Genomic DNA, 27754 nt, shown 5'->3' on the forward strand with positions numbered 1-27754 from the left:
GGGAATACAAGAAGAGCATAACAAGGACAAACACCTGCAAGGCTTTTGTTTTCCCGGCTTAAGAGATGTGATCAGAACAATTAAACGACCTTATAGATCATTTGTAACAAACACTGTCTCAATCCCCTAATAGCAGCTAGAACGCAGACTGAAACCCATCAGCCAAGAGAGGGAGGATGATCCAGTGGGAAAGATGCTACCCTGGAACTTGGGAGATGTGTGTGCAATTCCCTGCTCTGCCACATATTTCCTGGGTGCGCTTAGGCAAGTCACTCACTCTCCATATGCCTCAGATCCCCCATCTGTACAAAATGGGATAACCGCACAGCCATACCTCAGAGGGGTGTTGTAAGGATAAATATCTAATATGTATTTATCTGCCCCCATCACAGTAGTACCTAAATGCCTCTCAGTCATTCATGTATTTACCCTCCCAACCCTCTGTGCAGCACAGCACTGCTATTATCACTACTTTACAGACGGGGAACTGAGGCAGAGAGGTTAAGTGATATAAAATAAATAAAAGTGTGAGGCAGTACAGTGACGGGGGACAGATACGTACCTCAGATTGACCAATCTGCACTGTCACAGTCATATAGGAGACACTTGAGCAATTTATGTGCCACCATGAAACAATGGGCGTTACCATACACAGTTACAAGAGGGATTATCACTAAAAAAGGTTCCCCCCCCCCCCCCGTTCTCCTGCTGGTAATAGCTCACCTTAAGTGATCACTCTCATTCCAGTGTGTATGGTAACCCCCATTGTTTCATGTTCTCTGTGTATATAAAATCTCCCCACTGTATTTTCCACTGAATGCATCCAATGAAGTGAGCTGTAGCTCACAAAAGCTTATGCTCAAATAAATTTGTTAGTCTCCAAGGTGCTACAAGTCCTCCTTTTCTTTTTGCAAATACAAACTAACACGGCTGCTACTCTGAAACCTATTCAGCATGACAGGTTTCAGAGTAACAGCCGTGTTAGTCTGTATTCGCAAAAAGAAAAGGAGGACTTGTGGCACCTTAGAGACTAACCAATTTATTAGAGCATACGCTTTCGCGAGCTACAGCTCACTTCATCTATTCAGCATGGTGGTTTTTCTCACAGCCAGGGCTTTCAGGCTAGTAGATAGGGCTTACATTTACCACACGAAGTCTGTACCACCTCCATTTGTTCATAACGGACAAGGGCTCAAGGCAAAGTAATAGCTCGAGCCCTGCAAATCCGTGGACCACTTTTGCAGATCATGGATGAACGAGGAACCAAATTTTATATCTAAAGCCCTGCAAATCTGCGGATATCTGCGGATCAGATGCAGAAACAAATTTTGTATCCATACAGGGCTCTAATAATAGCCATTTCAAACTTCTGTGCCATGTTCTTGTAAGTTACCTTGACACTGCTCTTCATAATGAGTGCTAACTTTTAAGGAACCCTCAGGCTAGTGAAACAGTCGTACTGGCATCCAGAAACCAGAGCACAACCACTTGCACTAAAAGCAGATTAAAACAATCTTAGACGCAACCAAGAAGGCCGTATGTTTTAAAGCTGTGATTGCAGAAAGTAACTCTTTTTAGCTTGCTCTTCCTTATCAGGATTGTTGCAGTTTGGTATGTCCTCGAGTCTGGATTTCCCAGCAGACATCATGTGACTTGCGTGCAGTAGGATGAATTTGGTTTACTGGAGTGGTTAAATATAGTTTACACAGTTTGCTATTGCAGTTATTTTACACTGATTTATTTTAGGTGGAAAATAATAAAGAGGCCATCACAACAACAATGTCCTAGAATATTTGGTTACTGACAGATAAAGAACAAACAGGTAGAATTAGTGTACTCTGTGTGCAGATCAGGAGTTGGCAGGCTGACAATCAGATGTTAAAGAATGCACTAAATTTTCAATCCAGGAACAGTTTGTTGGACTCTGTTCATGGCCTGTTGCCTGCAACAATCTTCCTCAAAGAAGGTGTGGGGTTTTTCAAGCTGATTGGAGGGGAAACTCATACACAACATTACTGACATAACTTTACGGAGAAAGATTAGCAGCTTTAAAAATGCAAGCTCCCACTTCCTCCAAGAATTTAAAACCAAGATGGGAGGGGAGTGCCCCCAAAGCAGCTGCAGACATTAAAACAGCTTAAAATGTTAGTTTGAGAATTTTCTTAGACCGAGTTAAAGGCAGGAGAGGCTTTCAGGGCTGGGAACATGGGAGGAGAAAAGCATATACATGTACTTTGTGAGAAGAGGAGGTAACTGCTTAATTTTGTCAGTCAGTGCCTGGCATATGCTTGGACCATTGCTTCTAAAGCTCTTATCCCCAGAATCATCCAAGTTCACTGTAACTATGGCATGGTCATCAAGAGAGTCATGGGAAAAGCCTCTTTCTCATCCAAGGGTGATTTCAAATTAAACCCCCCTCTGTAGGAATATTCTCTTGAAAAAAGCTTGTTCAGTATTTGACCAGAAGCAGGAGAGGTTACATCAGGGGTCGGCAACCTTTCAGAAGTGGTGTGCCGAGTCTTCATTTATTCACTTTAATTTAAGGTTTTGCGTGCCAGTCATACATTTTAACGTTTTTTAGAAAGTCTCTCTCTGTAAGTCTATACATTATATAACTAAACTATTGTCGTATGTAAACAAGGTTTTCAAAATGTTTAAGAAGCTTCATTTAAAATTAAATTAGAATGCTGATCTTACGCCGCTGGCCCGCTCAGCCCACTGCCGGCCCGGGGTTCCACCGGGGTTCCATTCACCTAGGCCGGCAGCGGGCTGAGCGGGGCCTGAGGCTAGGACCCCGGCTGGCAAGGGGCAGGCAGCCAGAACCCCAAACCGACAGTGAGCTGAGATGAGGATGGGAGTGTGCTGAGAAGAGGGCTGGGGGTTGGGGTGCAGGGTCTGGCCAGGAGCTAGAATGAGGGAGGGGGCTCAGGGTTGGGGCAGGAGGTTTGAGTGTGGAGCGCTTACCTGGGCAGCTCCCATTTGGTGCGAGGAGTGCAGGTGGGAATGGGTGGGGCTGTGTGTGTGTGCAGGAGCTCCCGTTTGGTGTTCAGGGTGGGGGTGGGGATGTGGAGGGTGTAAGAGTCAGAGCATGAGGCGTGGGGCAGCTGGGTATGTGGGGGGGGTGCAGGAGTCAGGGCGGGGGTGGGTGGGTATGTGTGGGGGGTGCAAGAGTCAGGGCTGGGGTTGTGTGGGGGGTGCAGGGGTCAGGGCAGGGGGTGTGGGCTGGCGTCGTGGGGGTCTCCCAGCCCCCTGACCTGAGCGGCTCATGGCAGGGGGCTGGAGGGGATATGCCCTGATTCCAGCCCCTTCCCCAAGGTCCCCGGAGCAGAGAGCACGCTGCGGCTCCACTTTTACCTCTCCCCCTCTGCAGCAAGGGTCACCAGCTGATCAGCTGCAGGGAGGGAGAGAAGGAGGGGCAGGAACCCAGCCCGCTGGGGGAACAGGCGGGGGAGGGGGAAGCTTGCCTGCCCTGCAAGGAGAGAGCAGTGGGCGGAAAAGAGTGGGCCGGGCAGGATTTTTAGTGGCACGCTGCTGTCTGCCCAGGTCTGCCCATTATGTCAGTAATGTTGTGTATGTCTGCCAGGTCTGGCAGACAGCAGCGTGCCATTAAAAACTGGCTCACGTGCCATAGGTTGCCGACCCCTGGGTTACATGATGGTCTATCACTAACCCACACAGCTTCTTTGCAGTCACCAATGCTGCATGGATAATCCCCACCAGTACACCCAACCCCCTTTTCCCAATCCTAATGCTGCCCCCACTGGCAGTTCCTTTGCATCATGTTGTAGGCCAGGAGTAGGCAGCCTGTGGCATGCAAGCTGATTTTCCGTGGCACTCACACTGCCCGGGTCCTGGCCACCGGTCCGGGGGACTCTGCATTTTAATTTAATTTTAAATGAAGTTTCTTAAACATTTTTAAAACCTTATGTACTTTGCATACAACAATAGTTTAGTTATATAGTATACACTTATAGAAAGAGACCTTCTAAAAACGTTAAAATGTGTTACTGGCACGCAAAACCTTAAATTAGAGTGAATAAATGAAGACTCGGCACACCACTTCTGAAACGTTGCCAACCCCTGTTGTAGGCAAATGCCATTTTCATTCTCAAAAGGGTTCCTGTCTTGGCATTTGCACCAAGATTTTTCAGTTCTAAAAAGGCGAGTTTGGATCCAGAGAAATCGGTTGCTAAAGAAACCAAGTGCTGAATTAACCACAGTAATCCCTGGGCCGGCTTTAACGGAGCTCATCTGAACTCTGCAGCTTAGCAAAATCTGCCCTGTCTAAAAATATTATCAAACATTGCAAGCAGCTTACTAATCAAATGAATTATTCCAGCCTTAAACCCTCTTCAAACCCCGTCTGCAACAAACTAACAGGGAGTTTCCTGACTGGCTGAGAAGGGGGCTGGGGAGGCGAGTTTACCCAAGCCAGGGTAAGAGCCAGGTCTGACTGCACACTCAGTGATGTCCTCCAGTTAATTCCAGCCATCCTACTTGTTCATGTGCCGGGATCTCTAGCTGGCATTAAGGGGAAAATCCTCTTTGTAATCTCTCAAACTCCAATTACATACTGAGTGTGCAGAGTATCTCCTGCACCGCACTGCTGTGGCATGCAGCCACCCAAGCCGTCTCCTTTGGATGGGCTAGGTTTGCTGGTAAGGCTCACAAGCCAGCTAGTCTGGTTCTTCCCAGAGAAGCCTGGAAAGTACGGCTCCCCACCTTTTCATTGTGAATACAGGCAGCTCTGGGCTCCCAAGGCCAAAAGCAATCTTTAAAATGTCTTTTATTGGAACCCAAACTTCTCACTCTGCTGGAAGTGGCTTTTCCGACTGGGTGGAGCACAGCATTTAATAGCAAGGAAAATATTTTTAATCCCAGCACGTCAATACTAAGTAGGCAGAACAACGCAATACTTAGCTTTTACACAGAGCTTTCTGTGACTACAGCTCAAAGGACTTTACAAAGGAAGGTCAGCAAGGCCTTCTTTTTACAAATTGAGAAACTGAGGCACAGAGAGGGGAAGCAACTTGGCCACTATCTTGCTGGGTGACCTTGGACAAGTCAGGATTAGAACCCAGGTCCACTCCAGTGATCGATCCACTGGACCGCACCAAGCTCAGTTCTTTCAGGGAGGTGCTTCTAACAAGAAAGATTCTCATCTGTCAACCTTTAAATCTGCCACAATATATTTAGAAGTCTAGTATCAAGCACTGAACAAAGTGTATCGGCCCTGACGAGCATAGGTACACCTCAAGTGCAGGATTGGGGCCTTGATTTTAATTACACTTGTCAATAACTGAAAGGTACAATTCCTTGCAATCAGCGAGACGTAGTGCAGTTCCACTGTATTTCAAGCAGTTCCAATACTTTCCAGCTATGCCTAAGTGCAACAATGCAAACAGTATTTAATTTTCTTCAGTCTATGGCAGGAGGACAGAAGACAAAGACATTCTGACCTCTCCAGATATAGTGCTGTGTCTTGAGAAAGACTGAAAGGTCAAAATGACCCCCGTTCTCACCTAGCCATTTGAAACTAATGCTGGAAACGCAGGTCAGCTATGCTATTAGATACTTCCATTCTCGGTCATTGTGCAGCTGTGTTACAGACCAACCTCAATGCCACACTACAGTCTTACTGCGTTAACTGCTTCTTCACTGATGGATAGCCCACAGTCTTCACGGGTAGGCCACAGCCTAATCTAGTGCTGTATTCACTCATGGCAAATCTTGATCAGACAGATATGTAAAAATGTCCTTAGTTTTTCATGAGCATGGCAAAAGGCAGGCAAGTAGGTTCTATACCTGGCTGGTAAGTTTCTTTGGCAGTTTTACCTGGCTGCTCAAATCAACCAGCAACTCATCAGACCTACACCCGCCAATTCTTCCAGCAACATAGTCACTCTGCATGGGATGACAAGCCATCTGGATTTTGTCCCTGAAACATAGTGGGGGTTCTACAGTTCTCTGAGATTATGAATGTGTTTAGGCAATTAAATGACCTTTCCTGGAACAGTGGGCTACATTTGAGCTGCTGCATGTAACTTCTGTACAAATCTAATTTTATACATATGGTTCTTATAAATGCCCCCAGAAACCAGACCCAGTGCCCGGTCTCCCAGAATGAACTGGAGCTTAAGGGAAAATACAAACCAATCCCAAAGCACCAATTGCAGGGAAAGGTACCTTCAATTACTAGTATCTAGCAAGTTTGAGTGAGTTCCATACTGGGGGAAAAGTGCATCTACAGCAATTTCAATGACTGGAATGGGGGAAAATATCCAGCAAGTGTCCAATGACAATTTAACAAGAGGGGAATTCAGTGTTTGGACAAGGGTTTTTAGTTTTTACATCTGTTGGCTGGCTGAGGTAAACTCTAGAGAGGCCCCAGGGCAAACCTCGACTTGCTAACACAGGAAAACTAATACTGCTTTGGCTACATTAGGATGTTACCATGTGATAAAAAGCGCATTTGCCTGGTAAAGCCAACGCCTATGGAAGAAATTTGGCTATCAGTAGGTTTATTACTGGTGATAATATGCTAACCAGAAAGAACCCTGCTCATCTGTCACATTCCAGGCTGCTTTAGTGTGGCTGGGAGATTTTAAAAAAGGGTGTTTTTTCTATTTGCCAGCTGAGAAAATGCCATCAATCTCAAAATCTCAAAAACTTCCTCTGTAATCGTTTGTCAGACTAATCACACCAAGAGTACACACACACAGACTCGCAACACGCAGCAGCAGATCGACATCGCCACCCAGGAGAAAATGGGTGTGCATGTCCTTCCAGGACTCTGGCATTGCCAGTGAATTCGGCACCTTCGCCACTTGCTTGAGAGAACAATGCAACTGCTGCCCCAGGGGGCTGCAGAAACCCAGCAACAGAGAGATCAGGACACAACTGTGAGCACTGTGTTCCTTGATTTAATCCACTTGCCCTAGCAATAGCTCGGTGGATCTGGGGACTATTGGTTGCACGCTTTGCTCTGCAGGTCACGTCCATGATGCCCTGATGCTACCTGTTCTTTTACGGGTTATTTTTTCATTCCGAGACTAGGATTGTAAACTTATCAGAATAAAAAGCTCAGTATCAACCTGCATCCATCCTCTTTATGGCCCAAAGCCCAGCAGCAAGGTTAGAAAACTGCAGCTTTGATTCTGTAATTCGTATTTACAGTTACTGATTTTAAGAGGCCTGGAAAACTGTCTTGAAATGCTACTGCTACCATCAGTTATGAATTATTCTACAGAAAGATTATTTATTTCCTCCTGGGAGGTTGGAATTGTTTTCTCGTAAGCAGCAGGCTCTCGCTGTGCTTGTGAGTTCAGAAGCTTTTAAATGGTGATGGTTTTAATTCACGTATTTTCAGAAGAAAATCATCATGTTTATTAACTCTAGCCACAAAAAGGAAGCGAAGGAAGAACGTTACTATTCATGTCAGGCATACAAGCGCCTGGTGAATCCTCAGACAGGCAGAAATTTGGCTGCCATGCAGCTTCTTTTTCTAGGTCAAGAACAGGAGCGGACTAGTAAGTTAATTTGTGGCCATCTTCCATCCTCCAATGAAACCGTTATGCATACCAGAGTAACCAATTCTCAGGATGCAGATCTGAGATCATCCGAACTCCACTTCGAATGAGAGTCCACTTAAAATACTATGCGTCAGGCACTCTGTGCATAGTCACCTACTGTCCTTTTCTACTTATGTAATGTTCACGACCCACACCTACCACTGATCCATCTTGCCCAGGTGAGTCTAGTCCTTCAGGTAATTCCTGCCTATGGCATGTCCTAATACCCCTTACATATCCTAATGGGGACACTCTCTCTCTCTCTCTCCAGAAAGCAGTTCATTAAAAACCATCTGAGTAGGGCCAGCTGGGAAGTATCTATTGCTAGCTTAAACCAATGAAAATTTAGCAACTGCTTTCTTCCCCAATCCTGAAAACACAGAGCTATAACTTGTCACAGAGTCCTCAGAGTTGCTGTTCTCTGAATGGAGGGGGCTGGCAGCTTCACCTGGCTGGAGCACCCTGAGAAGCCTCAACAGCAACTCGTCATGGCACAGATATTTAGTAAGTTTCCTATTCCAGACTTTTCTGGGGCCTTGGGAACAGGAACTGCAGCTGACCCTCCTTTGTCAGTCTCAGCGGGAGCCCTGAATGGATGACACTGCCATCCAACTACCACAAAGCTGGTTAAGTTAAGGGGCAAATACATGAAAGATTGCTTGTGCTGCGCCAGGGCAGCGTTCCCGACAGTTCACACTGAGCCATACCCACTCTCCCTCTCTCGCCAAAAGACTGAGCTGCTTGCCGGTGTCCTTAGGCCCACTCTGCCCTAGTTGTGGAGCTAGGGGTTACCCAGTTCTGTTTTCCCACAACCTCCTGAAGGGCTCATCTGGATAGTCCTTAAAAGTATCTGAGAATGCCCTGCTCAGACAAATCACAGCCAAAGCTAGGACAACTCTGCCTAGCAGTTTTGCAGTCTGGGGCCTTCTACTGATCCACCCCTAGCAGGGCTAATTCTGAGGCACACTTGCCATTTCAGACACTGGTAGGTCTAGGTGTTTAACATCAAGGCCTCCTTGCTCTGATTTTGTGTCACTGCAGCTAAAAGCTGCTCAGAGACCTTCTTACTTTCTGTAGCACACATGGCATTGGTTAAGGAGCAGGAATCATGAGGGGGAAAGGAGTCCAGGAGAGCTGGCTGTATTTTAAAGAATCCTTATTGAAGTTACAGGGACAAACCATCCCAATGTGTAGAAAGAAGAGTAAATATGGCAGGCAACCAGCTTGGCTTAACAGTGAAATCCTTGCTGATCTTAAATACAAAAAAGAAGCTTACAAGAAGTGGAAGATTGGACAAATGACCAGGGAGGAGTATAAAAATATTGCTCGGGCATGCAGGAGTGATATCAGGAAGGCCAAATCACACCTGGAGTTGCAGCTAGCAAGAGATGTTAAGAGTAACAAGAAGGGTTTCTACAGGTATGTTAGCAACAAGAAGAAAGTCAAGGAAAGTGTGGGCCCCTTACTGAATGAGGGAGGCAACCTAGTGACAGACGATGTGGAAAAAGCTAATGTACTCAATGCTTTTTTTGCCTCTGTCTTCATGAACCAAGGTCAGCTCCCAGACTGCTGCACTGGGCAGCACAGCATGGGGAGGAGGTGACCAGCCCTCTGTGGAGAAAGAAGTGGTTCGGGACTATTTAGAAAAGCTGGACGTGCACAAGTCCATGGGGCCGGACGAGTTGCATCCGAGAGTGCTAAAGGAATTGGCGGCTGTGATTGCAGAGCCATTGGCCATTATCTTTGAAAACTCATGGCGATCGGGGGAAGTCCCGGACGACTGGAAAAAGGTTAATGTAGTGCCCATCTTTAAAAAAGGGAAGGAGGAGGATCTGGGGAACTACAGGCCAGTCAGCCTCACGTCAGTCCCTGGAAAAATCATGGAGCAGGTCCTCAAGGAATCAATTCTGAAGCACTTTGAGGAGAGGAAAGTGATCAGGAACAGTCAGCATGGATTCACCAAGGGCAAGTCATGCCTGACTAATCTAATTGCTTTCTATGACAAGATAACTGGTTCTGTGGATGAAGGGAAAGCAGTGGACGTGTTGTTCCTTGACTTTAGCAAAGCTGTTGACACTGTCTCCCATGGTATTCTTGCCAGCAAGTTAAAGAAGTATGGGCTGGATGAATGGACTATAAGGTGGACAGAAAACTGGCTAGATTGTCGGGCTCAGTGGGTAGTGATCAATGGCTCCATGTCTAGTTGGCAGCCGGTATCAAGCGGAGTGCCCCAAGGGTCAGTCCTGGGGCCGGTTTTGTTCAATATCTTCATTAATGATCTGGAGGATCGTGTGGATTGCACCCTCAGCAAGTTTGCAGATGACACTAAACTGGGAGGAGAGGTAGATACGCTGGAGGGTAGGGATAGGATACAGAGGGACCTAGACAAATTGGAGGATTGGGCCAATAGAAATCTGATGAGGTTCAACAAGGACAAGTGCAGAGTCCTGCACTTAGGACGGAAGAATCCCATGCACCGCTACAGACTAGGGACCAAATAGCTTGGCAGCAGTTCTGCGGAAAAGGACCTAGGGGTTACAGTGGACGAGAAGCTGGATATGAGTCAACAGTGTGCCCTTGTTGCCAAGGCCAATGGCATTTTCGGATGTATAAGTAGGGGCATTGCCAGCAGATCGAGGGACGTGATCTTTCCCCTCTATTCTACACTGGTGAGGCCTCATCTGGAGTACTGTGTCCAGTTTTGGGCCCCACACTACAAGAAGGATGTGGAAAAATTGGAGCGAGTCCAGCGAAGGGCAACAAAAATGATTAGGGTACTGGAACACATGACTTATGAGGAGAGGCTGAGGGAACTGGGGATGTTTAGTCTACGGAAGAGAAGAAGGAGGGGGGATTTGATAGCTGCTTTCAACTACCGGAAAGGGAGTTCCAAAGAGGATGGATCTAGACTGTTCTCAGTGGTAGCAGATGACAGAACAAGGCGTAATGGTCTCAAGTTGCAGTGGGGGAGATTTAGGTTGGATATTAGGAAAAACTTTTTCACTAGGAGGGTGGTGAAACACTGGAATGCATTACCTAGGGAGGTGGTGGAATTTCCTTCCTTTGAAGTTTTTAAGGTCAGGCTTGACAAAGCCCTGGCTGGGATGATTTAATTAGGGATCAGTCCTGCTTTGAGCAGGGGGTGGGACTAGATGACCTCCTGAGGTCCCTTCCAACCCTGATATTCTATGATTCTATGGCCAGCTGCCAGACTCTAGTTTGGGAATCCAAGCCACACCCAACCAGGAACTAAAGGGTACTAAGCTCCTGATAATGCAAATAAAACCCTAAAGTCTATCTGGGTTCCTCATTGAAAGGAAGGGCTTCTGTGCTAGTGAGCATTAAAGAGAAGTCTCCATCTGCTTCAAGACGAGGGTTAAAGGCTTTCACAAGAATCTGAAACCCAACAGAGATTAAGACGCTCTTGAAAGAAGCAGGCAAGTTACAAAGGTTAATTGGGTGAAAAACAGCTTCTGGTTTTCAATCATCATATAATGATACGTGTGAAGAGGTGGTTAAGGGAATAATAAATGGAACACAACATTAAATAAAATAAATGTGATCTTAAGGGTCTGATGGTTAAATAGTAACTGGGAACAATAACAATTACTGTTTTATAAAAACCTCAGGGTCAAAGTAACTCATTTCTCAAGGAGCATAGGCAAAGTTTTGCCACCAAAAGGAGAGATAAAGTATACAGCCCTTGGACTCTGGGAAGGATTTCAGAGCAGGAGATTGCACAGATTATACATATAGGGATCAATTTTTAAAAGCGTGCCTGAAGGTTAAACGCCCAGGCTGGGATTGTGAAAGGAGACTGAGACCTCGCCTATATTCAAAGACAGGCTGTAACTGCAGGTGAGAGTTTAAAGCAATTTAGGGTTTGGCTACACTTACAAGTTAGAGCGTATTAAAGCAGCCCCAGGCGCCCTAACTCCTGAGGTGTCAACATTGGCAAGGCACAGAGAGCGCTCGGACTCTGCAGTTGGAGCGCTCCTGATAATCCACCTCCACGAGAAGCATAAAGCTTGCTGCGCCCCGACTGAAACGCCCGGGAATCAGTGTGGACCAGGTGTTGCATTACTGTGCTGATCAGACTCCGGAAACGTCCCATAATCCCCTGAAGTCCGGTGGTCACTCTTCATTGTTTTAAAATCGGCTGCATGCATGAGGATATCCCCTTTCAAAGCTCCGTTTCTGAGAGCCAGCTATTTATCTGCTCTGGGACAAAGCAAACCATGATTGTGGAATGCTGCTGTTGGGGGGGAGGAGAAGAGGGGAGAAGGGTCTGCTGCTGTCTGAACTTACAAGAGAGCTTGCTGACACACTCTCAACCCCCCAAAACACACAGTCTCTCCCCCAACATATACACAACACACTCCCTGTCACACTCCACCCTCCCGCCCATTTGAAAAGCACATTGCAGCCACTTGCACACTGGGATAGCTACCACAATGCACTGCTCTTCGTGGCGTTGCAAGAGCTGCTAATGTGGCCACGCCAGTGCGCTTGCAGCTGACAGTGTAAACACACGGCAGCGTTTTCCCTGCTGTGGTCTCCAAAGGCTGGTTTAACGCCCAGCGCTCTACATCTGCAAGTGTAGCCATGCCCTTAGTTAAATTAGTGCAGCTGTGTAGGCCAGCTCCTAATCTGACTTAAACTCGGCCTATAGAGCATCCACTTCTAACCAAATCCATTTTAAAACGAATTTAAAGTTAATCCAGTGCAATTTTGAATGTCAACAAGACCCAAGAGAGTGAAGTGTGCATTTTGTGAGTTTGGCACTTACCTCCCTCTGGATCTTTGGAAGAGCCCAACCCTAAATAAAGGGTCCGTTTTTCAGAAGTAGAGACCACCACCCACCAAAGTCAGTGGGTGAGGAGAGCTCAGTATCCTGAAGCTCCTTAGATGTCTACCTTTACACAGTCACATTTGGAACTGTTACCCATTATGCCACAAACTAACAGCAAAGTGACTTTAAATAAATAATGGTATTTGGATACTACACACACAGCCAGGAGGACTGTAGAATTGGGAATTTTACTCAATTCTTACATTAGTGTCATACTCCAGTAGCAACTCCCTTGTCAGAGAGGTCCAGGGAAGCGCTGACGCTAAGCTCCAGCTGTCAGGGGCTAAGAGCTTTTTATAAAAGCTGCCTTTTGAACTGAAGATTTCACACTTGCTCTCCAACCACAGTGTTAGTTTCCCCCAAAGCATTTACACAATACTGCACACATGCATACAACCGCATCAGGACACACTTCACAAGTGGGCATACTGAGTCAACACAAGGTTAAGCTAGGAGCCCAAAGTCACACCGCTGGTGAGCAGCAGTCTGGTCTCCTGACTCCCAGCCCCCAGGGCTCAATACAGAGCCCTGCAATTACCCCAGGGGGTTGGGCTGAGTTTTCTGTAGCAATCATAGTTGAATCTTTACCTTGAGGCAGTAAAGTCTTATCAGTGTTGCATTAATGCAATTTTAAGTATTTAATTTAGAACTGTTTGGGGATCATTTACTTCAGGCTGCCAAACCAGCTGCACACCAAGTTTGCTATATTTCTTATACAGGCTGAATGGTGACAGCAGCATGGAAGGTACCTGCAATGTAATGCTGATCAGCAGCAGAGCAGGAAGTGTGTTTAAAGGTGACCTGCAAAGGGAAAAAAATACGTAGAGTCTGGGCCCTTTTTGGTTATGAGGCTGAAAAGCCGCTTTGAATTTGCAAAGAGATCTTTTCCACTTGATTATTTTTTATTACTCTTTAGAGATTTCAAACATATCAACTGGAGGTCTCTCTTTTGAAGACCCAGGAATGGGCTAGAAAGTTAGATGATGGGAGGAGATGTGCTGAATCTTTAGCAAAATAACTTTTCTCCCAGCTGGGTTCGGTGTTTGAGTTATATACGCAGAACCATACACAAAAAAAGTTTTAAACAGTGCAATTTAAGTCACTTCCTTTCCTAAGTAATGGGACTGGACTTCCCTGGTATCCATGATGTTATAAGCTTATTAGTTCTCCAGTTCTTCAGAGAGTCTTACAGGGTAAACACAAGTACAAGTTATTTACCATAACCTTTCAGGCCTTATATGTATTGTGATAAGGTCATGGACCAGGACCCTATGGTACCTGGGGTATATAAACAGAACAAAAAGCTGTATGAGCTTCAATACCAAGCAGACTTCAATGGCCCTCACATGACTATTTAGCCTATAGGATATAAAGGACATTGAGCGTTATGATATCCTTGTACTTTTTCCTGTCTCACGAAAACTGTAAAAATTGTAAAACAAACGTAAAAACGGAGAACAAAACTCTGCAACATCAACAGCCTGAAATGGGACCAAGACGAAGAAGAACATACAACTGACATGATTTTGGCCAATTTGCTGTGATTGGTACCAGCAGAAAGACAAGTTCACTGACAAGCAAAGTGCCAGTTTAAAAGCAAGCGGCTCTTCCACAGCATCCTGTCAGCATTGGGATAAGCAGCGTAACCTCAATGTGTGTGTTACACTGAGATTAAAATCCAGACAGGCCTAACCATTTGAGCACTGCTCTGGTGAGAGAGCTGAAACTGCATCTTGGCTGGCAGACCATCAGTGCAGAGTTCAGGCAAAGGTGAGGGTATGTTCTAGAGCTGAGGTCTCATTTATACCCAGTGCAATCTGTGTGCAACTCATCGGTACTGGAAAATTACATTTAACTCCAGGAGCATGAGCCTGACTGGTCATAAAACTATTCCAGACAGACTGCAACCCATGGCCACACTGTGATAGACACCTGCTCTGAAACACTAGACTTACCCTTCATTCAGCTATTCCTCACTCAGGAGGGCTAGAGTCTCCAGCTAGTTCCATCATTGGGATCCAATGTGCAGGTTTCCCCACCATTCACCTCTGTCTATGGGACGAAGAATAGATCTTCCATCTCTTAAGGCTGCATCCACTCTTTACAGGAACAAATCAGCATCTTTACCTACTTAATTCAGCAGATCAAATCGCCTCTGGTTTGTGACTCTCACGCCCAGAACCAGCTCTTGTACCTGTTTAGGTCAGTGGGATACCACGCATTCGATGAAGTGAGCTGTAGCTCACGAAAGCTTATGCTCAAATAAATTGGTTAGTCTCTAAGGTGCCACAAGTACTCCTTTTCTTTTTACACACAAGACAGAATTTCAGCAACAAAGCTCCTTGCTGCAGCCGACCTAAGTGATCTAAATAAACCGCTTAAGCAGGCGATTGAGAAGGACCCGAGTGGTGGTGGATCCATGCTTCCTTATATGCAGAGTCCTGCACATAGGAAGAAAGAATCCCATGCACTGCTACAGGCTGGGGACTGACTGGCTAAGTAGCAGTTCTGCAGAAAAGGACCTGGGGATTACAGTGGATGAGAAGCTGGATAGGAGTCAACAGTGTGTTCTCGGCATATTGAACTGTATTAATAGGAGCATTGCCAGAAGATAGAGGGAAGTGATTATTCCCCTCTATTCAACACTGGTGAGGCCACACCTGGAGTACTGCGTCCAGTTTTGGTCCCCCCATTACAGAAGGGATGTGGACAAATTGGAGAGAGTCCAGCGAAGGGCAACAGAAATGATTAGAGGGCTGGGGCACATGATTTACGAGGAGAGGCTGAGGGAACTGGGGTTATTTAGTCTGCAGAAGTGAAGAGTGGGGGGGATTTGATAGAAGCCTTCCAAAGAGGATGGAGCTCGGCTGTTCTCAGTGGTGGTAGATGACAGAACAAGGAGCCATGGTCTCTAGTTGCAGTGGGGGAGATCTAGGTTGGGTATTAGGAAACACTATTTCACTAGGAGGGTGGTGAAGCACTGGAATGGGTTCCCTAGGGAGGTGGTGGAATCTCCATCCTTAGAGGTTTTTAAGACCCGGCTTGACAAAGCCTTGGCTGGGATGATTTAGTTGGTGTTGGTCCTGCTTTGAGCAGGGGGTGGGACTAGATGGCCTCCTGAGGTCTCTTCCAACCCTAATCTTCTATGATTTCATGATTCATTTGGGAGCACAAGATGCTGCTCTGGGAAGGCCCATGGCCACTGCTTTGTATTCTCCAGTCAAGAGCTCACAGGCGCACGTACATGCTACAAGGGAGCACCCATAGGGACATATACTTGAAGAACCACCAACCATGCACTGCAATTCCTCCACCAGCTGGGGAATGAATCCGCCCACTTTCCTGTCAGTTAAGTAAAAGGGGTCATTAGGAGTCAATTTTTATCTTGCCTCCACCTGATGACAGGATGAAATACAATAGCCCATGGAACTGCATCTAGGAGATTATTGGCAAATAGGTTGTTTTACATGGGAAGATTGCGGCCACACTATATGTATGCAGTCTCTTGATCCAAGTTCAATAGGAATTGGCAAAATGCTCTCATTCCACACATGCCCAGCTTGGAATTAGTCTTCTCCCTGTGGTACCAGGGAAAAATGTGCAATATTCTGATCCTGACTTTTGATGAAGGACGGGGAGGGGGAGAACATCAACATCCTGAAAACAGCAGGCACAAGTGGCAGAGCTTCCAAAGCACCAAGGCCCAAGTCACTCAATGAAAGGAAAGCAAAGAGAATCTTTGCAGGAGGAAGCTGCTCTGAGGCAGGCTCCAGCCACCGCCCCCACCCTGAGAAGCCTGATCCCCCATTGGTTCAGGCACCTGCTGCCTCACTCTGGTATTTATGAACTCAGCCACCCCCTTGTGAGAGCCAGGATGGCACCAGGATCTGATGGTTCTCTCAGGATAACAGTAGGCAGACTGAGGCAATACACACTTCCCCTACAGCAGCAGGCTTCCCACCCTGCATTACAATGCTGCCTGTTTGACTAATCGGAACATTGTGTCTCTGGCCAGCGAAGTCCTTTCTCTGCTACAAACCTGAAGTAAACAGATTCTACAGCAGCAATGAGCCCGTTACCAAGGTCACGGTATTGATCAGACAGTGTAATTAAAATTCACAGTTCAACTGGCCCGATGTGACAGGGCAGCTGGGTAGCCCCACGAGCGGCATGAACGGCTGCAACGTCCGTGTCGTGCCTTCTCAAAGGCACAATTCCCACAAGACTCCGGGTGCAGCAGAAGCTATTTTCCTAGTGCAGAGGCAGCCTCGATTTCAAGAACAAATTTGCCACGACTGCTGCTCAGAATTCACTCTATATGCTCTGCAAGGCTGAAAACCACCTCTCTGCCTGGAGCCTCCACATTCTGCCTTACACATTCGCCCCACAATGTCTGCTGCCACGTTGCCAGCATCCCATGGGGTCCAGGTCAACAACCGTTCTTGGCTTGGGTGGAGAACATTGAGCTACATTTAGCCTTCGGAAAAAGGGGCATATTTCAAATAATTTTTAATGACAAATAGACACAGTCGGACCATAAATAACCATTCATAAAGGGCTGCTTAGCTTTATGGCTGATGGACTTGATAAAGCAATTAAGTCGACACTGATGGCATTGTTCAAACCTGCTAAGTTCCAGTCCACTGCTGGTCTCAAATGAGGGGAGTACCTTTTCAATGTCCTATTTACATATGGTTGCCCCCTCACTTTGGAGCACATTTTGCATTAGGGTTTGATTCTCTCAATTACAAAACACCTCAACTGATCAGAGAGCTTAACAGGAAATTCAAGAACCTTACCACAAAATGTAACATCTCCTGCACTGGAGACCATATAAATATATTATAATGCACTGAAACCCGTACAACAAAGGGACCTCCTTTATTAGACAACGTCCTGTTCTTAAAACCAGGCAAACATACTAAGCATAGTTCTATTTGCACAATTCTGTTCCCCCCTTTACTAATCCCTTCCATTAAGCAACTAATTTGCCACTCCACTGGGTAGCCATCAAAAACAGGATCCTCTGTATGTAAAAACAGATGAATACACAATGCGCTGCTAAAAATGTCAAATGTTTATCTCCAACAGTCAGCTCAAACCTGGCTCTGGAGAACAGATTCACGTAGCAAGATTGAGAAACCCTTAACAATTGGGAACAAATGGACGCAAACACTGTCCAAGCTGGAATCCAACTGTGGAAAGAATTGTCAGGATCCCAAAGAAAGTATTGTTATAGCCTGTTCCATACTGCAAAACAACCTTCCCTTTCAGGAAGAGTTTTAAAAAACTATCACCACTAGATCTCCTATACTCGAGAACGGGCACTGCTTGTACCAGAACCAGGTTCCCATCAGGAAAAGCCTCAGGACCTCTTAACAGGACTAGATAACAGTTTGATGGAGCAGACAGGGAAATTTGCACTATTCAAAAAGGGTTGTACCTGCATGATCTGTGATCCCTAATCATCTAGAACTGGCATTTTTATAATGAGACTCTTGAGAAGCCTGCCAGAGCAGCTGTACAGGAGGACAGGGAATACAGGGAGGATTTTAATCACCCTTCTAATGTCCAAAGTGTCATAAAGTTGGAAACTCAGCCTATTTCCAATGGCCACAGCAGCAAATATATGGAGAATGAATGGACTTGATCCCTGGAATGTCAGTCCAAAGGACAACGCAGAAAGGATGCATGTGCCATTCAAGTGGACCCCAAAGGTCACCCCCATCTTGGTGTGCAAGAATGGGCCCCCTTCCGGTTCTCCACATCAGCTATGGTCCTCCTCCCCTAAACTTATGCAGAATTATTTTAAAATCTATGTTGGTGAATCGAAAGAGTCAGATCACTTCCCCCTCGTATCATTGGAGAGACGCAAGGAGAATTCCCCTTGGAAAGAATCACAGGTTGTTGCTATGTGCACACTCCTCACCCCAGTCCAACTGCAGCAAAGATGCACAGAAGGATCTGCTCAGCCCCCCTGTGGGAACGTACAGTAGGGTCCTATGGCGATCAAAGCAAGGTCCAGTTCAATTTTAATTCTACATTACAGATTTGGAAAGGAGGTAAAGAGTGTGCTAATGAAATGGACGGACAATACTACACCAGCAGGAGAAGCGAATACCAGTGCTGGCAGAAATATAAAGGGTTCTAGCAATATCAGAAATACGGAAGGTAACAGAATGAAATTCAATTTGGAAGAGTGCTGTTAATACTTCTAGAAAAATTATACAAAAAATACAGCTGCGCAGTAACGGGAATAACCTAGAAAGCTGTAATGCTGAGAGCAACTTACAGCAGACAGCAATTAGAAGAAAGGCCACTAACGCCGGGCTGTGCATATGAAAGCATCTCAGTACAGAACTGGGGAGGTGACAACCCCTCTCTCTGTGGCTCTGATGGAAGAGCACCTGGAATACTGCATCCAGGCTTGGGCGCCTTGGCACCAGACAAACAAAAAACAAACAAACTTCAGGAAGATCAGAAAGAAAGTCAGGAGGCAGCAAAGAATTACTTAAGGAAGAGTGACAAGGTGAGTGAGGTAATATCTTTTATGGGACCAAAAGTAGTTGGTCTGGTAAAAGATATTACCTCACCCATCTTGCGAGTCTTGTATCCTGGGACCAACAGCTACAACAGAGCCACACACAGTTAAGAAAGACTGACAGTTAAAATGTGCGGGGTCTGGCTCATCAGTGTCTAACGGTACGTCTCCACTGCAGAGTTAATCCTGGGCTCTTACCTGGGTTTTAGCCTTAACTCTCCTACCATCCAAAGAAACACCTCTGACCCAGGTCTGGAAGTACTTTAAACCCAGGCTTGCTTACTCAGCTGGAAACGTGGAGTAGAAGGCAAGCTCTGCTTTAAGTCAGGCTGAAACTTGCCCACTTTGCATTGAGAAAATGGGCTAAATCACTCAAGTGCTGATAGTCCTCCAATGGCTTCCCACAATTCCCCCAGAAGGACAGAAATTCTCCCGCAATTGACACAACTGATCAGGAAAGAATCCTAGAGCATCTCAGCACAAAGAACCACGGGATATGCTCCCAGTCACACACAGGCAAGTGTGCAACCAGTGGACAGATAGGGCTTTGCAAGTGGGGATGCTCACATCCGGGCTAGGCTAACCCAGCTCCTCAGACTGGAGGCCAATAACCCGGGTTAACTGTACACTGTAGACATAGCCTGTGGAAGTGACATGGTGGAGATATAACCATCTCCTAGTATCTGAAGGGTGGAGAAGGATTTATGGGTGATAATTTAATCCCAGCAAATCTATGTCAGAAAGAAATTCAGAATGACTAAGAAAAGCTTTGATAAGGAAATCTATTGGATAGATTGTGACAGCCTCCGGGGATTAATGGAGGAAGCCCCAAAGTGTACTGATCCTAGAGGGAAACATCTTATTGTTAGCAGGGGACAGGAGAGCTAAGTGGTCTTTTCCATCTCTAATTTCTTGTTCAATCGAGAGATGCTGAGAAATGCAGTCCAGAACACATTTCCTTCCCAGACTGTCAGAGCAGCTTCATTCACTGGTATCCTGCAGACAGCCAGCAATCCAGCAGGGGCTTAATGGAGTACAACATACCTCTTGGGAGTAATCTTGTATTTACAGAAAGAGGCCGTGAAGCATGTGGCAATTCTGCCCTGGGAAGGACACAACTAGCCATCCTCTGCTAGAATGCTCTGTTGGAGGGAGGGATAGCTCAATGGTTTGAGCATTGGCCTGCTAAACCCAAGGTTATGAGTTCAATCCTTGAGGGGGCCATTTAGGGCTCTGGGGCAAAAACTGGGGATTGGCCCTGCTTTGAGCAGGGGGTTGGACTAGATGATCTCCTGAGGTCCCTTCCACCCCCTGATATTCTATGATTCTATGAACCTCATCCACAGAAGGACTGATTGATGTGCCAGGAGCAAACAGGCCCCATTTATCAAGGCTAGCCAAGGCTAGCCAGCACCAGAGCAGCTTGTGCAAGTGACTTCAAAAAAATTAGCAACAGACACAAAAACTCTAGGGAATTCACCGAGTGCAATCCGGAGAGATTTAAATCGTATCTCTAATTGATGGATCCCATATGCACCTATACCCCCCGCCACCCCAAATTCAGTCCTCCCAGGGTCTCACTTCCCCCCACCCCCCAGTCCTCCCTGGCTCTGTCCTTCCCCCACCACGCACAGAATAGCTCTGAATCTGTACCACTGCAAAGCTGCAGCAGTACATTAGCATTCTCCTTGGCACCTCTAGAACACAGCCTCAGCGGGATTCCACTGATGCCATCATACACAGGTTCAGAAGCAAAAAAAGCACAGAGCCAGGGCAGCTGGTTTCATGCGGCGGGAGGGGCAGGAATACACCACACTTACCTGGTTCTCAGGCCAAGGAGGACAGAGCCTTGGGCAGGTGCTGCGAGCTCCAGTCTGCCCGACAGAGCAGGGAGCATGAGACAGCTTTTGGCCCTTGTGAAATGTGAAAACATTTCAGTTCTGTTGCATGAATAAGCATAATTGACTACAGGTCAACCTGATGAAAAGTAGCTCACACCTGGCAAGTAGATCAAGGTGCGAGCTGGGCTGTTAAGCTTCATAGGTAGGGCCCTACTAAATTCATGGACTGTGAAAGCTGGTCTTTTGTGTCTACTCTCTACTATCTAGATTTCACAGGGGAGGCCAGCGTTTCTCAAACTGGGGGTCCTGACCCAAAAGGGAGTTGTGTGTGGGGGGGGGGGAGTCACAAGGTTATTTGGGGGGGCGGGGGAGTCGCAGTATTACCACTCTTACTTCTGCACTGCCATCTTCAGAGCTGGGCGGCTGGAGAACGGTGGCTGCTGACAGCTCTGCAGGCGGCCGCGCAGAAGGGTGGCGATACCAGACCAGGCCGTCCTTACGTCTGCACAGCTGCTGGCAGTGGCGGCTCTGCCTTCAGAGCTGGGCTCCCGGCCAGCAGCCGCCGCGCTCCGGCTCTGAAGGCAGCGCCGCCGGCAGCAACAGCACAGAAGTAAGGGCAGCAGTATTGCAACCCCCGCCCTACAGTAACCTTGCGATCCCCTCCCCACCCCCCACACGCTCCTTTTTTGGGTCAGGATTCCTACAAACGCTGTGAAATTTCAGATTTAAAGAGCTGAAATCATGAAATTTATTATTTTTAAAATCCTATGACTGAAATTGACCACAATGGGCCATGAATTTGGTAGGGCCCTATTCATCGGTGGCATGGCAAGAGGATGCTGCAGAGATATGTCACTAAGCTGATGCTGTTTCAGTCCATGATAGAAACCCTGGGTAGATACTATGCTTTGTAGTCAGCCCTTAGTTAGGGTCAGGGCTCCCTGATCCTGAGGTTCTACCATTCACTACTATCTCAGCGCATTTTCCCCACTTAGAATTCGTCCCACCTTAGATCAAACAGCAGATATCACTCCCGCCTGAATATACAATCATTTGTCAGTGAAATAAGATCCAAAGCCTCAGAAAGCCCTGCTCACTGAACAGGAGGGACTTGAGGAAACTGGTATTCCTAATGAAAACAGCTCAAACCATTACGCACCCTATACTGAACAGCCCCTGGTTTGACAGTGAAATGTGGGGAAGAGATTATTTCGGTTCTTTGCTAACAGGGTAAGATTCCTGAGCCATTACAAGAATACGATCCTGGGCGTAGCTCTGCCCCCCTGGCCGACACCCTGAGAGCGAAGAGCTACGAGGTGCAGATGGAAGCCCTGATCGTGGGAGCCCTGGGTGCCTGGGACCCCTGCAACGAGCATGTGCTGCGGACCTGTGGGATCGGTCGACACTATGCACGGCTCATGCGGTGCCTCACGGTCTCGGACACCATCCGATGGTCCGGGGACATCTACATCGAACACACCACCGGCCACCAACAGTACCAGGAGACGGGAGCTGGAACGACATTGTGCATCAACTACGAGAAAGGGACCAAGAGACTTTTTCCATTGGACCATATGAACTGGAACCATAAACTCACTGAACATTAAATCTCACCAAATGAGGGTAAATCCATCCTTATCATATCCACTCCATTATACTCCACACCTGAACATAGCCATTACAAGAACAACATACCCTCATATCTCAATGTCTGTACTTTGACCTGTCAACCTTTTACCCCCAATTGGGGATATTGCAGATTGTATTCCTTATGCCATCCGATCCTAAACCAAACTTCGCACCCCTTAATAATTTGTACCTTATTCCCAGATAACCAGAAACTTCTACGCTTAAACTCTGTACCTTTTTTTTATTTTAACATCTTAATAAAATTCTTAAATCTATAAAACCCTCAACACAATTCACCACTGGAGGGAAACCTGTTGGTGGCAATCCATCTTTTTCTAAAGTTCCTACAACCATCTAGGCCCTACAGTACAGAACACACTGGTTAACGTCCTAGACTAAGTATACCTCTCTGCCTTTCTTCAACTGCCCACTGCACTGGAGAACAAAGCTGGAATTATTTTGCTAACAGAAAAGACAAAGCAAGAGGAGTTCCATTAAGTAGACTGCAGTCAAGAGGGAGCCTCAGCTAAACTAGCTTCCCCAACCTACTCGGGGGGAAAAAGACCACATGTTTCTATGCAGGGTCGACCTCGCCTTCTTTGGCCTTGAATTTAAACCCAGAGTTGATACATTTAATCTCTTAATCACTTACCTCCTGCTGCTTCACTTTTTAACCTTTACCAACTCAATGACAAGAGAAGAAATAGGAGCTCCTCAAGGCCAGGATATGTAGCTAACCGGGATCTCACCATCCAGCTCTTTCAGGCTGATCAAACATGAGGAACACATCTGCTTCTGCAGAAAATCCACTGATGGGGATCTTCCCACAGCCCAGTTCCTATCAGAGTCGCTTCTCGCTAACGATCCCTCCAGCTTCTCGAGTGCGGCACTTAGCCTGGGAAACTGAACACATTTGCCCCCATCCAAATGAACGCTGAGAGATGCTTATTCCTGTCAGCACTTTCACTGCACTTCTCAGCAAGTGACACAAGACTGCTCTTGGAAAAGCTATTCTAGAATGGTTAGTACAAAGGAGACGGAGCCAGTACCAGCATTCTCAAATCCTGGAGATGTTCCCATCCTTCCCCTACGTCTGATCTTCATGCCCACCAGCCTTTAGAGAATGATATGTTCAAAGCAAACCTGCTGTTGGACTCTCTCTCCAGGGAGTCACTCTCAGCTGTTTGCCTGAGATGTGGAGCTAAGGTTGGGGGGGGGCCTGTGTGAAAGGAGGGAGTTTCAAAGCTCAAAAAAGGGACATAGAAGTCACATCAGCTTTGCATTAATAGAAAAAAATACAAGTCTCAAGAAGGAAAGAGGCCTGTTAATGGTTAGGATTTTGTTATGAGGCAATTTGAAAATGCCTTGAGCTCTGAGATAAGCTGCAGGCACTTAGCACTGTACACTTTGGAGTCTTTGCCAACGCCTCTGCTATCAGTGCTATTCACAATCACCGGGTGGGCTGGGAAAGCGGTGGCCTGAAGCATTCATTCTTACTGATGGCAATGCCACCCAAGATTTCACTGGCTACGGAAGTTATCCGCCCCAAAGGCCATTCATTGCATGTCCTGAAGTGCTCCCGACAAGGCCTTGGCAGCATTGCAACCTGGTGACTGCACATCAAGCTATGAAAGAGGCCTAGAACTACAGCAGTAGTTTCAAGGGGCGACTATTACCTCACATATACCCAAGTATATCACCCCTCCCAGAGCCTCTCCCACAAGAACACTGGATTGAGCTAAACCCTAGGTACCCTCATCCGCACATTAAAGGGGTTTCCCACACCACCACCACAGCAGCTCCCCCCGCCCCACAGGCTGCTTAAGTGTTACAGTACATGTGTCTGTCAGATCACTGCCAGTCTGGCTTATGTGGTCACAAGCCTCAGACTGTTACTTTCATATCCATCCTGCATGATTGGAAGGAGGTAACAACAATCAGAAGGAAATAGTTTGCTTTAGCTCTCTCTAAAGCCGGGCTACAGCTGCAGAACCACCTCTAGAAAGAAGCAGCTCTTAGCCTCTGCATTCTTCTGCTTCTTCCTCCGGGCTGTATCCACAGTCTGCATAAACAGATCTATTGAGTTTCTCTGTCACTGGCCGCTGAATGCTAGTTATTTGAGGAGATTAGGCAAGAGGGGATATCTCAAATGCAAATGATTTTAAGTGGCATGTAGATGAAACCAGTTACCCCCACCCTCTAAAATTCCAGCACCTATGTCAACAATCAAAGAATTCCCAGCAGGAAGGCTCTGCATTTCCAGGGTCTCAGGACTTGAACAGGGTAAATGGGAAAAACACCAAACACTGAGGCATGTGGCAGCCGCAGCAGCTTAGGGGAGAACATGATATTCAACACAGCAGGGACCGCCCACAGCAAGTCTAAATCCTAGAGTCTCAGCTGCATCTACACACGCAAAGTTAAGTCACCATTAGTGCAACCCTACCAACGGTGGCTGTAGTTGACCACCCCCTTGTCTAATCCTACTCAGACAGAATTTAGAGGACGGAGCGGTAAAAGCACAGTGACCAGTTTCTATTAGGGCTCTCATCTATGCTAGCACTGAGGAGCAGATGGGAGAATTTCACTCACTTTAAGGGTGAAGGGACAAGAGGGGAATGCTGAGTGCAGCAAGCACTCCAGGAAGCTTGAGTTACATTCCCACAAACCTGCCTTCAGATTGGTCTCTCTCTCAAAGCTGTCAACAAATCCCTCCTCTCATTGGCTGCCCAAACGTGTCCACTGCACCCACAAATGTACATACCACCCCTGCTCCCCAAAATGCCTGGCTTGCTGTAGTCTCTTAAATACCCCTTGAATATTCCATCACATCTCTTGGGCCACCCAGCACCTTGCTATCATGCCCTAGTTCATAAGCTACTTTCTCCTCAGCCTCCACCCTTCCAAGCCACTGCACTGACCCTGAGTTCAGGGTCACAGCCTAACCTACCCAGTTCGAACCAACCCCCAAATCTGCCCACCTGCCTCCTGACAGATATCTGTACCAGGGCAGCACAACTCCCCCACAAAGCCTTGTGCATTGTACCTGGCATCCTCCCGACAACAGCGGGGCACCCCATCCCGCAAACGGCTCCCCCATCCACATCCGGCGGGCTCCCACGCTCCCCCCACCCCCTAGTGCAACCCCTGGGAGGCACAGCAGGTGGCCAGCTCCCCCAAGATCTGTAGTCCCCACTCCTAGGGCACACACTTCCCCTTCCCAGGCCTTGACAGTTACCCACTCCCATCTCCGGGCCCTCCCAAACCGAGCCTTGGATCAGCTGCCAACAGGGTCTCTTGCAGAGCAGAACTGTGTGCTCACCACAATCCGTACCCCCCCGCCCCGAACCAGAGCCCCCTCTGCCCCGGGACCCGCCTCCCCCCCAACCTGAGCCTGCTACCCGGGACAGGCCTTCCCCCCCTCCACTCCCAGACCCCTCTCTGCCCCGGGACCGTCCTCCCCCCCCAACCAGAGCCTGCTACCTGGGACAGGCCTTCCCCCCCTCCACTCCCAGACCCCTCTCTGCCCCGGGACCCGCCTCCCCCCCCCCAACCAGAGCCTCTTACCCAGGACAGGCCTCCCCCCCTCCACTCCCAGACCCCTCTCTGCCCCGGGACCGGCCTCCCCCCCCCCCAACCAGAGCCTGCTACCTGGGACAGGCCTTCCCCCCCCTCCACTCCCAGACCCCTCTCTGCCCCGGGACCGGCCTCCCCCCCCCCCACCAGAGCCTCCTACCCGGGACAGGCCTCCCCCACCTCCACTCCCAGACCCCTCTCTGCCCCGGGACCCGCCTCCCCCCCCCCAACCAGAGCCTCTTACCCAGGACAGGCCTCCCCCCCTCCATTCCCAGACCCCTCTCTGCCCCGGGACCGGCCTCCCCCCCCCCCAAACCAGAGCCTGCTACCTGAGACAGGCCTTCCCCCCCCTCCACTCCCAGACCCCTCTCTGCCCCGGGACCGGCCTCCCCCCCCCCCAACCAGAGCCTCCTACCCGGGACAGGCCTCCCCCACCTCCACTCCCAGACCCCTCTCTGCCCCGGGACCCGCCTCCCCCCCCCCAAACCAGAGCCTCCTACGCAGGACAGGCCTCTCCCCCATCCCAGACCAGACCTCTGCCCCGGGACCGGCCCTCCCCAGCCAGACCCCACTGGGACCGGACCTCTCCCCCCCCAACCAGAGCCTCCTACCTGGGCCCGGCCTCCCCCCTCCACTCCCAGACCCCCCCTCTGCCCCGGACCGGCCTCCCCCCCCCCCCAACCAGAGCCTCCTACCCGGGACAGGCCTCTCCCACCTCCCCACTCCGACCCCCCCTCTGCCCCGGGACCGGACCCCCCCCCGACCGGACTGGACCGGACCGGACCCGCCCCCCGCCGGTACCTTCTTGGGGGCCTTGGTGACCGTGGCCATGAAGGAATACTTCTCGGCGTCCTCGATCTCCTTGGCCTGCTTCATCTCGTCCCCGACGGCGGACTCCGGCACCGACATCCTGGGGAGGGGGGCGGCGGGGCGGGGGCGCGAACCGGGGGATCCGGGCGGGCCCGGCGCGGAGGGGGGGGCTCAGCGGGGAGACTCCGGCTCCGAGCGCTCTGCAGCGGGGGGGGGGGGGACTGCGGCCGCCGCGCGCACCGGCAGGGGGCGGGGCTCGCCACCGGCCGACGTCACACGCACGGGGCGGTGCCGCGCGTCGCTCCGTACGCAGGGACCGGGCAGGCGACGCCGTGCGCGCAGAGCGGGCAGGTCGAGCGGCGCCCCCTGGCGGAAAGGAACGGAAGCGAGCGAGCTCGGGACAGGCCGTGGGTCTGGCATGGGGGGGTCCCATTGTCCACACCTGAGGCTGCAGGGGCCCCTCGTTTGGGCCTGGGGTGTGTGACTGGGGCCGGGGAGCAACTGGGGGGGGGCTGAGCTGGGGGGGGCTTCCCATTGCTAGGGGGCGCTGCTGGGTTTGGGGTGCTGCGTATGGGGGGGCACTGCATGGTTTAGGGGGGGTTGCAAGGTTGGGGTGGTGCTGCTCAGCTTGGGGGACCTGCTGCTGGTGGGGGGGGGTTGCAGGGTTGGGGGGGGGACACACTGGGTAAACTTGGCACCCAGAGAAATCTGGGCCAGCCCAAAGGGTGGGTGGGATCTCAGTGCCGGGGCAGTGGCAGGGTGGCCCCTGCTCAGCTGGTCCTGGCTTCCTGCTCTGGGTGTCGGGGACTGTCCATAAATTGCATAACAATTTTTTGAGTGATTTTTCAAGCCTCCCCCCACCACTTGTAACAGTGAAACAAAGGTGCAAAAGGAAGGATACGCCACCCCCATAGTGTGTTATGTAATTTATGGA

General features: G+C 48.7%; 1 protein-coding gene across 2 annotated transcripts in view; it reads right to left on the reverse strand.

The window, feature by feature from the left end:
* AHCYL1 (adenosylhomocysteinase like 1) overlaps positions 1–26967 on the reverse strand; it is a gene marked incomplete at its 3' end in the record, with an annotated part of 45862 nt that extends 18895 nt beyond the window's left edge. For both annotated transcript variants that reach the window (XM_084611104.1, XM_084611105.1), the window contains exon 1: positions 26812–26967. In XM_084611104.1, coding sequence (XP_084467230.1) covers positions 26812–26919 — 108 coding nt within the window. In that variant the 5' untranslated portion in view covers positions 26920–26967. The remainder of the gene's footprint in view (positions 1–26811) is intronic.
* Between the last annotated feature and the right edge of the window lie 787 nt (positions 26968–27754).

Source organism: Lepidochelys olivacea, assembly GCF_965140295.1.
Source record: "Lepidochelys olivacea isolate rLepOli2 genome assembly, chromosome: 21".
Lineage (NCBI taxonomy): Eukaryota > Metazoa > Chordata > Testudines > Cheloniidae > Lepidochelys > Lepidochelys olivacea.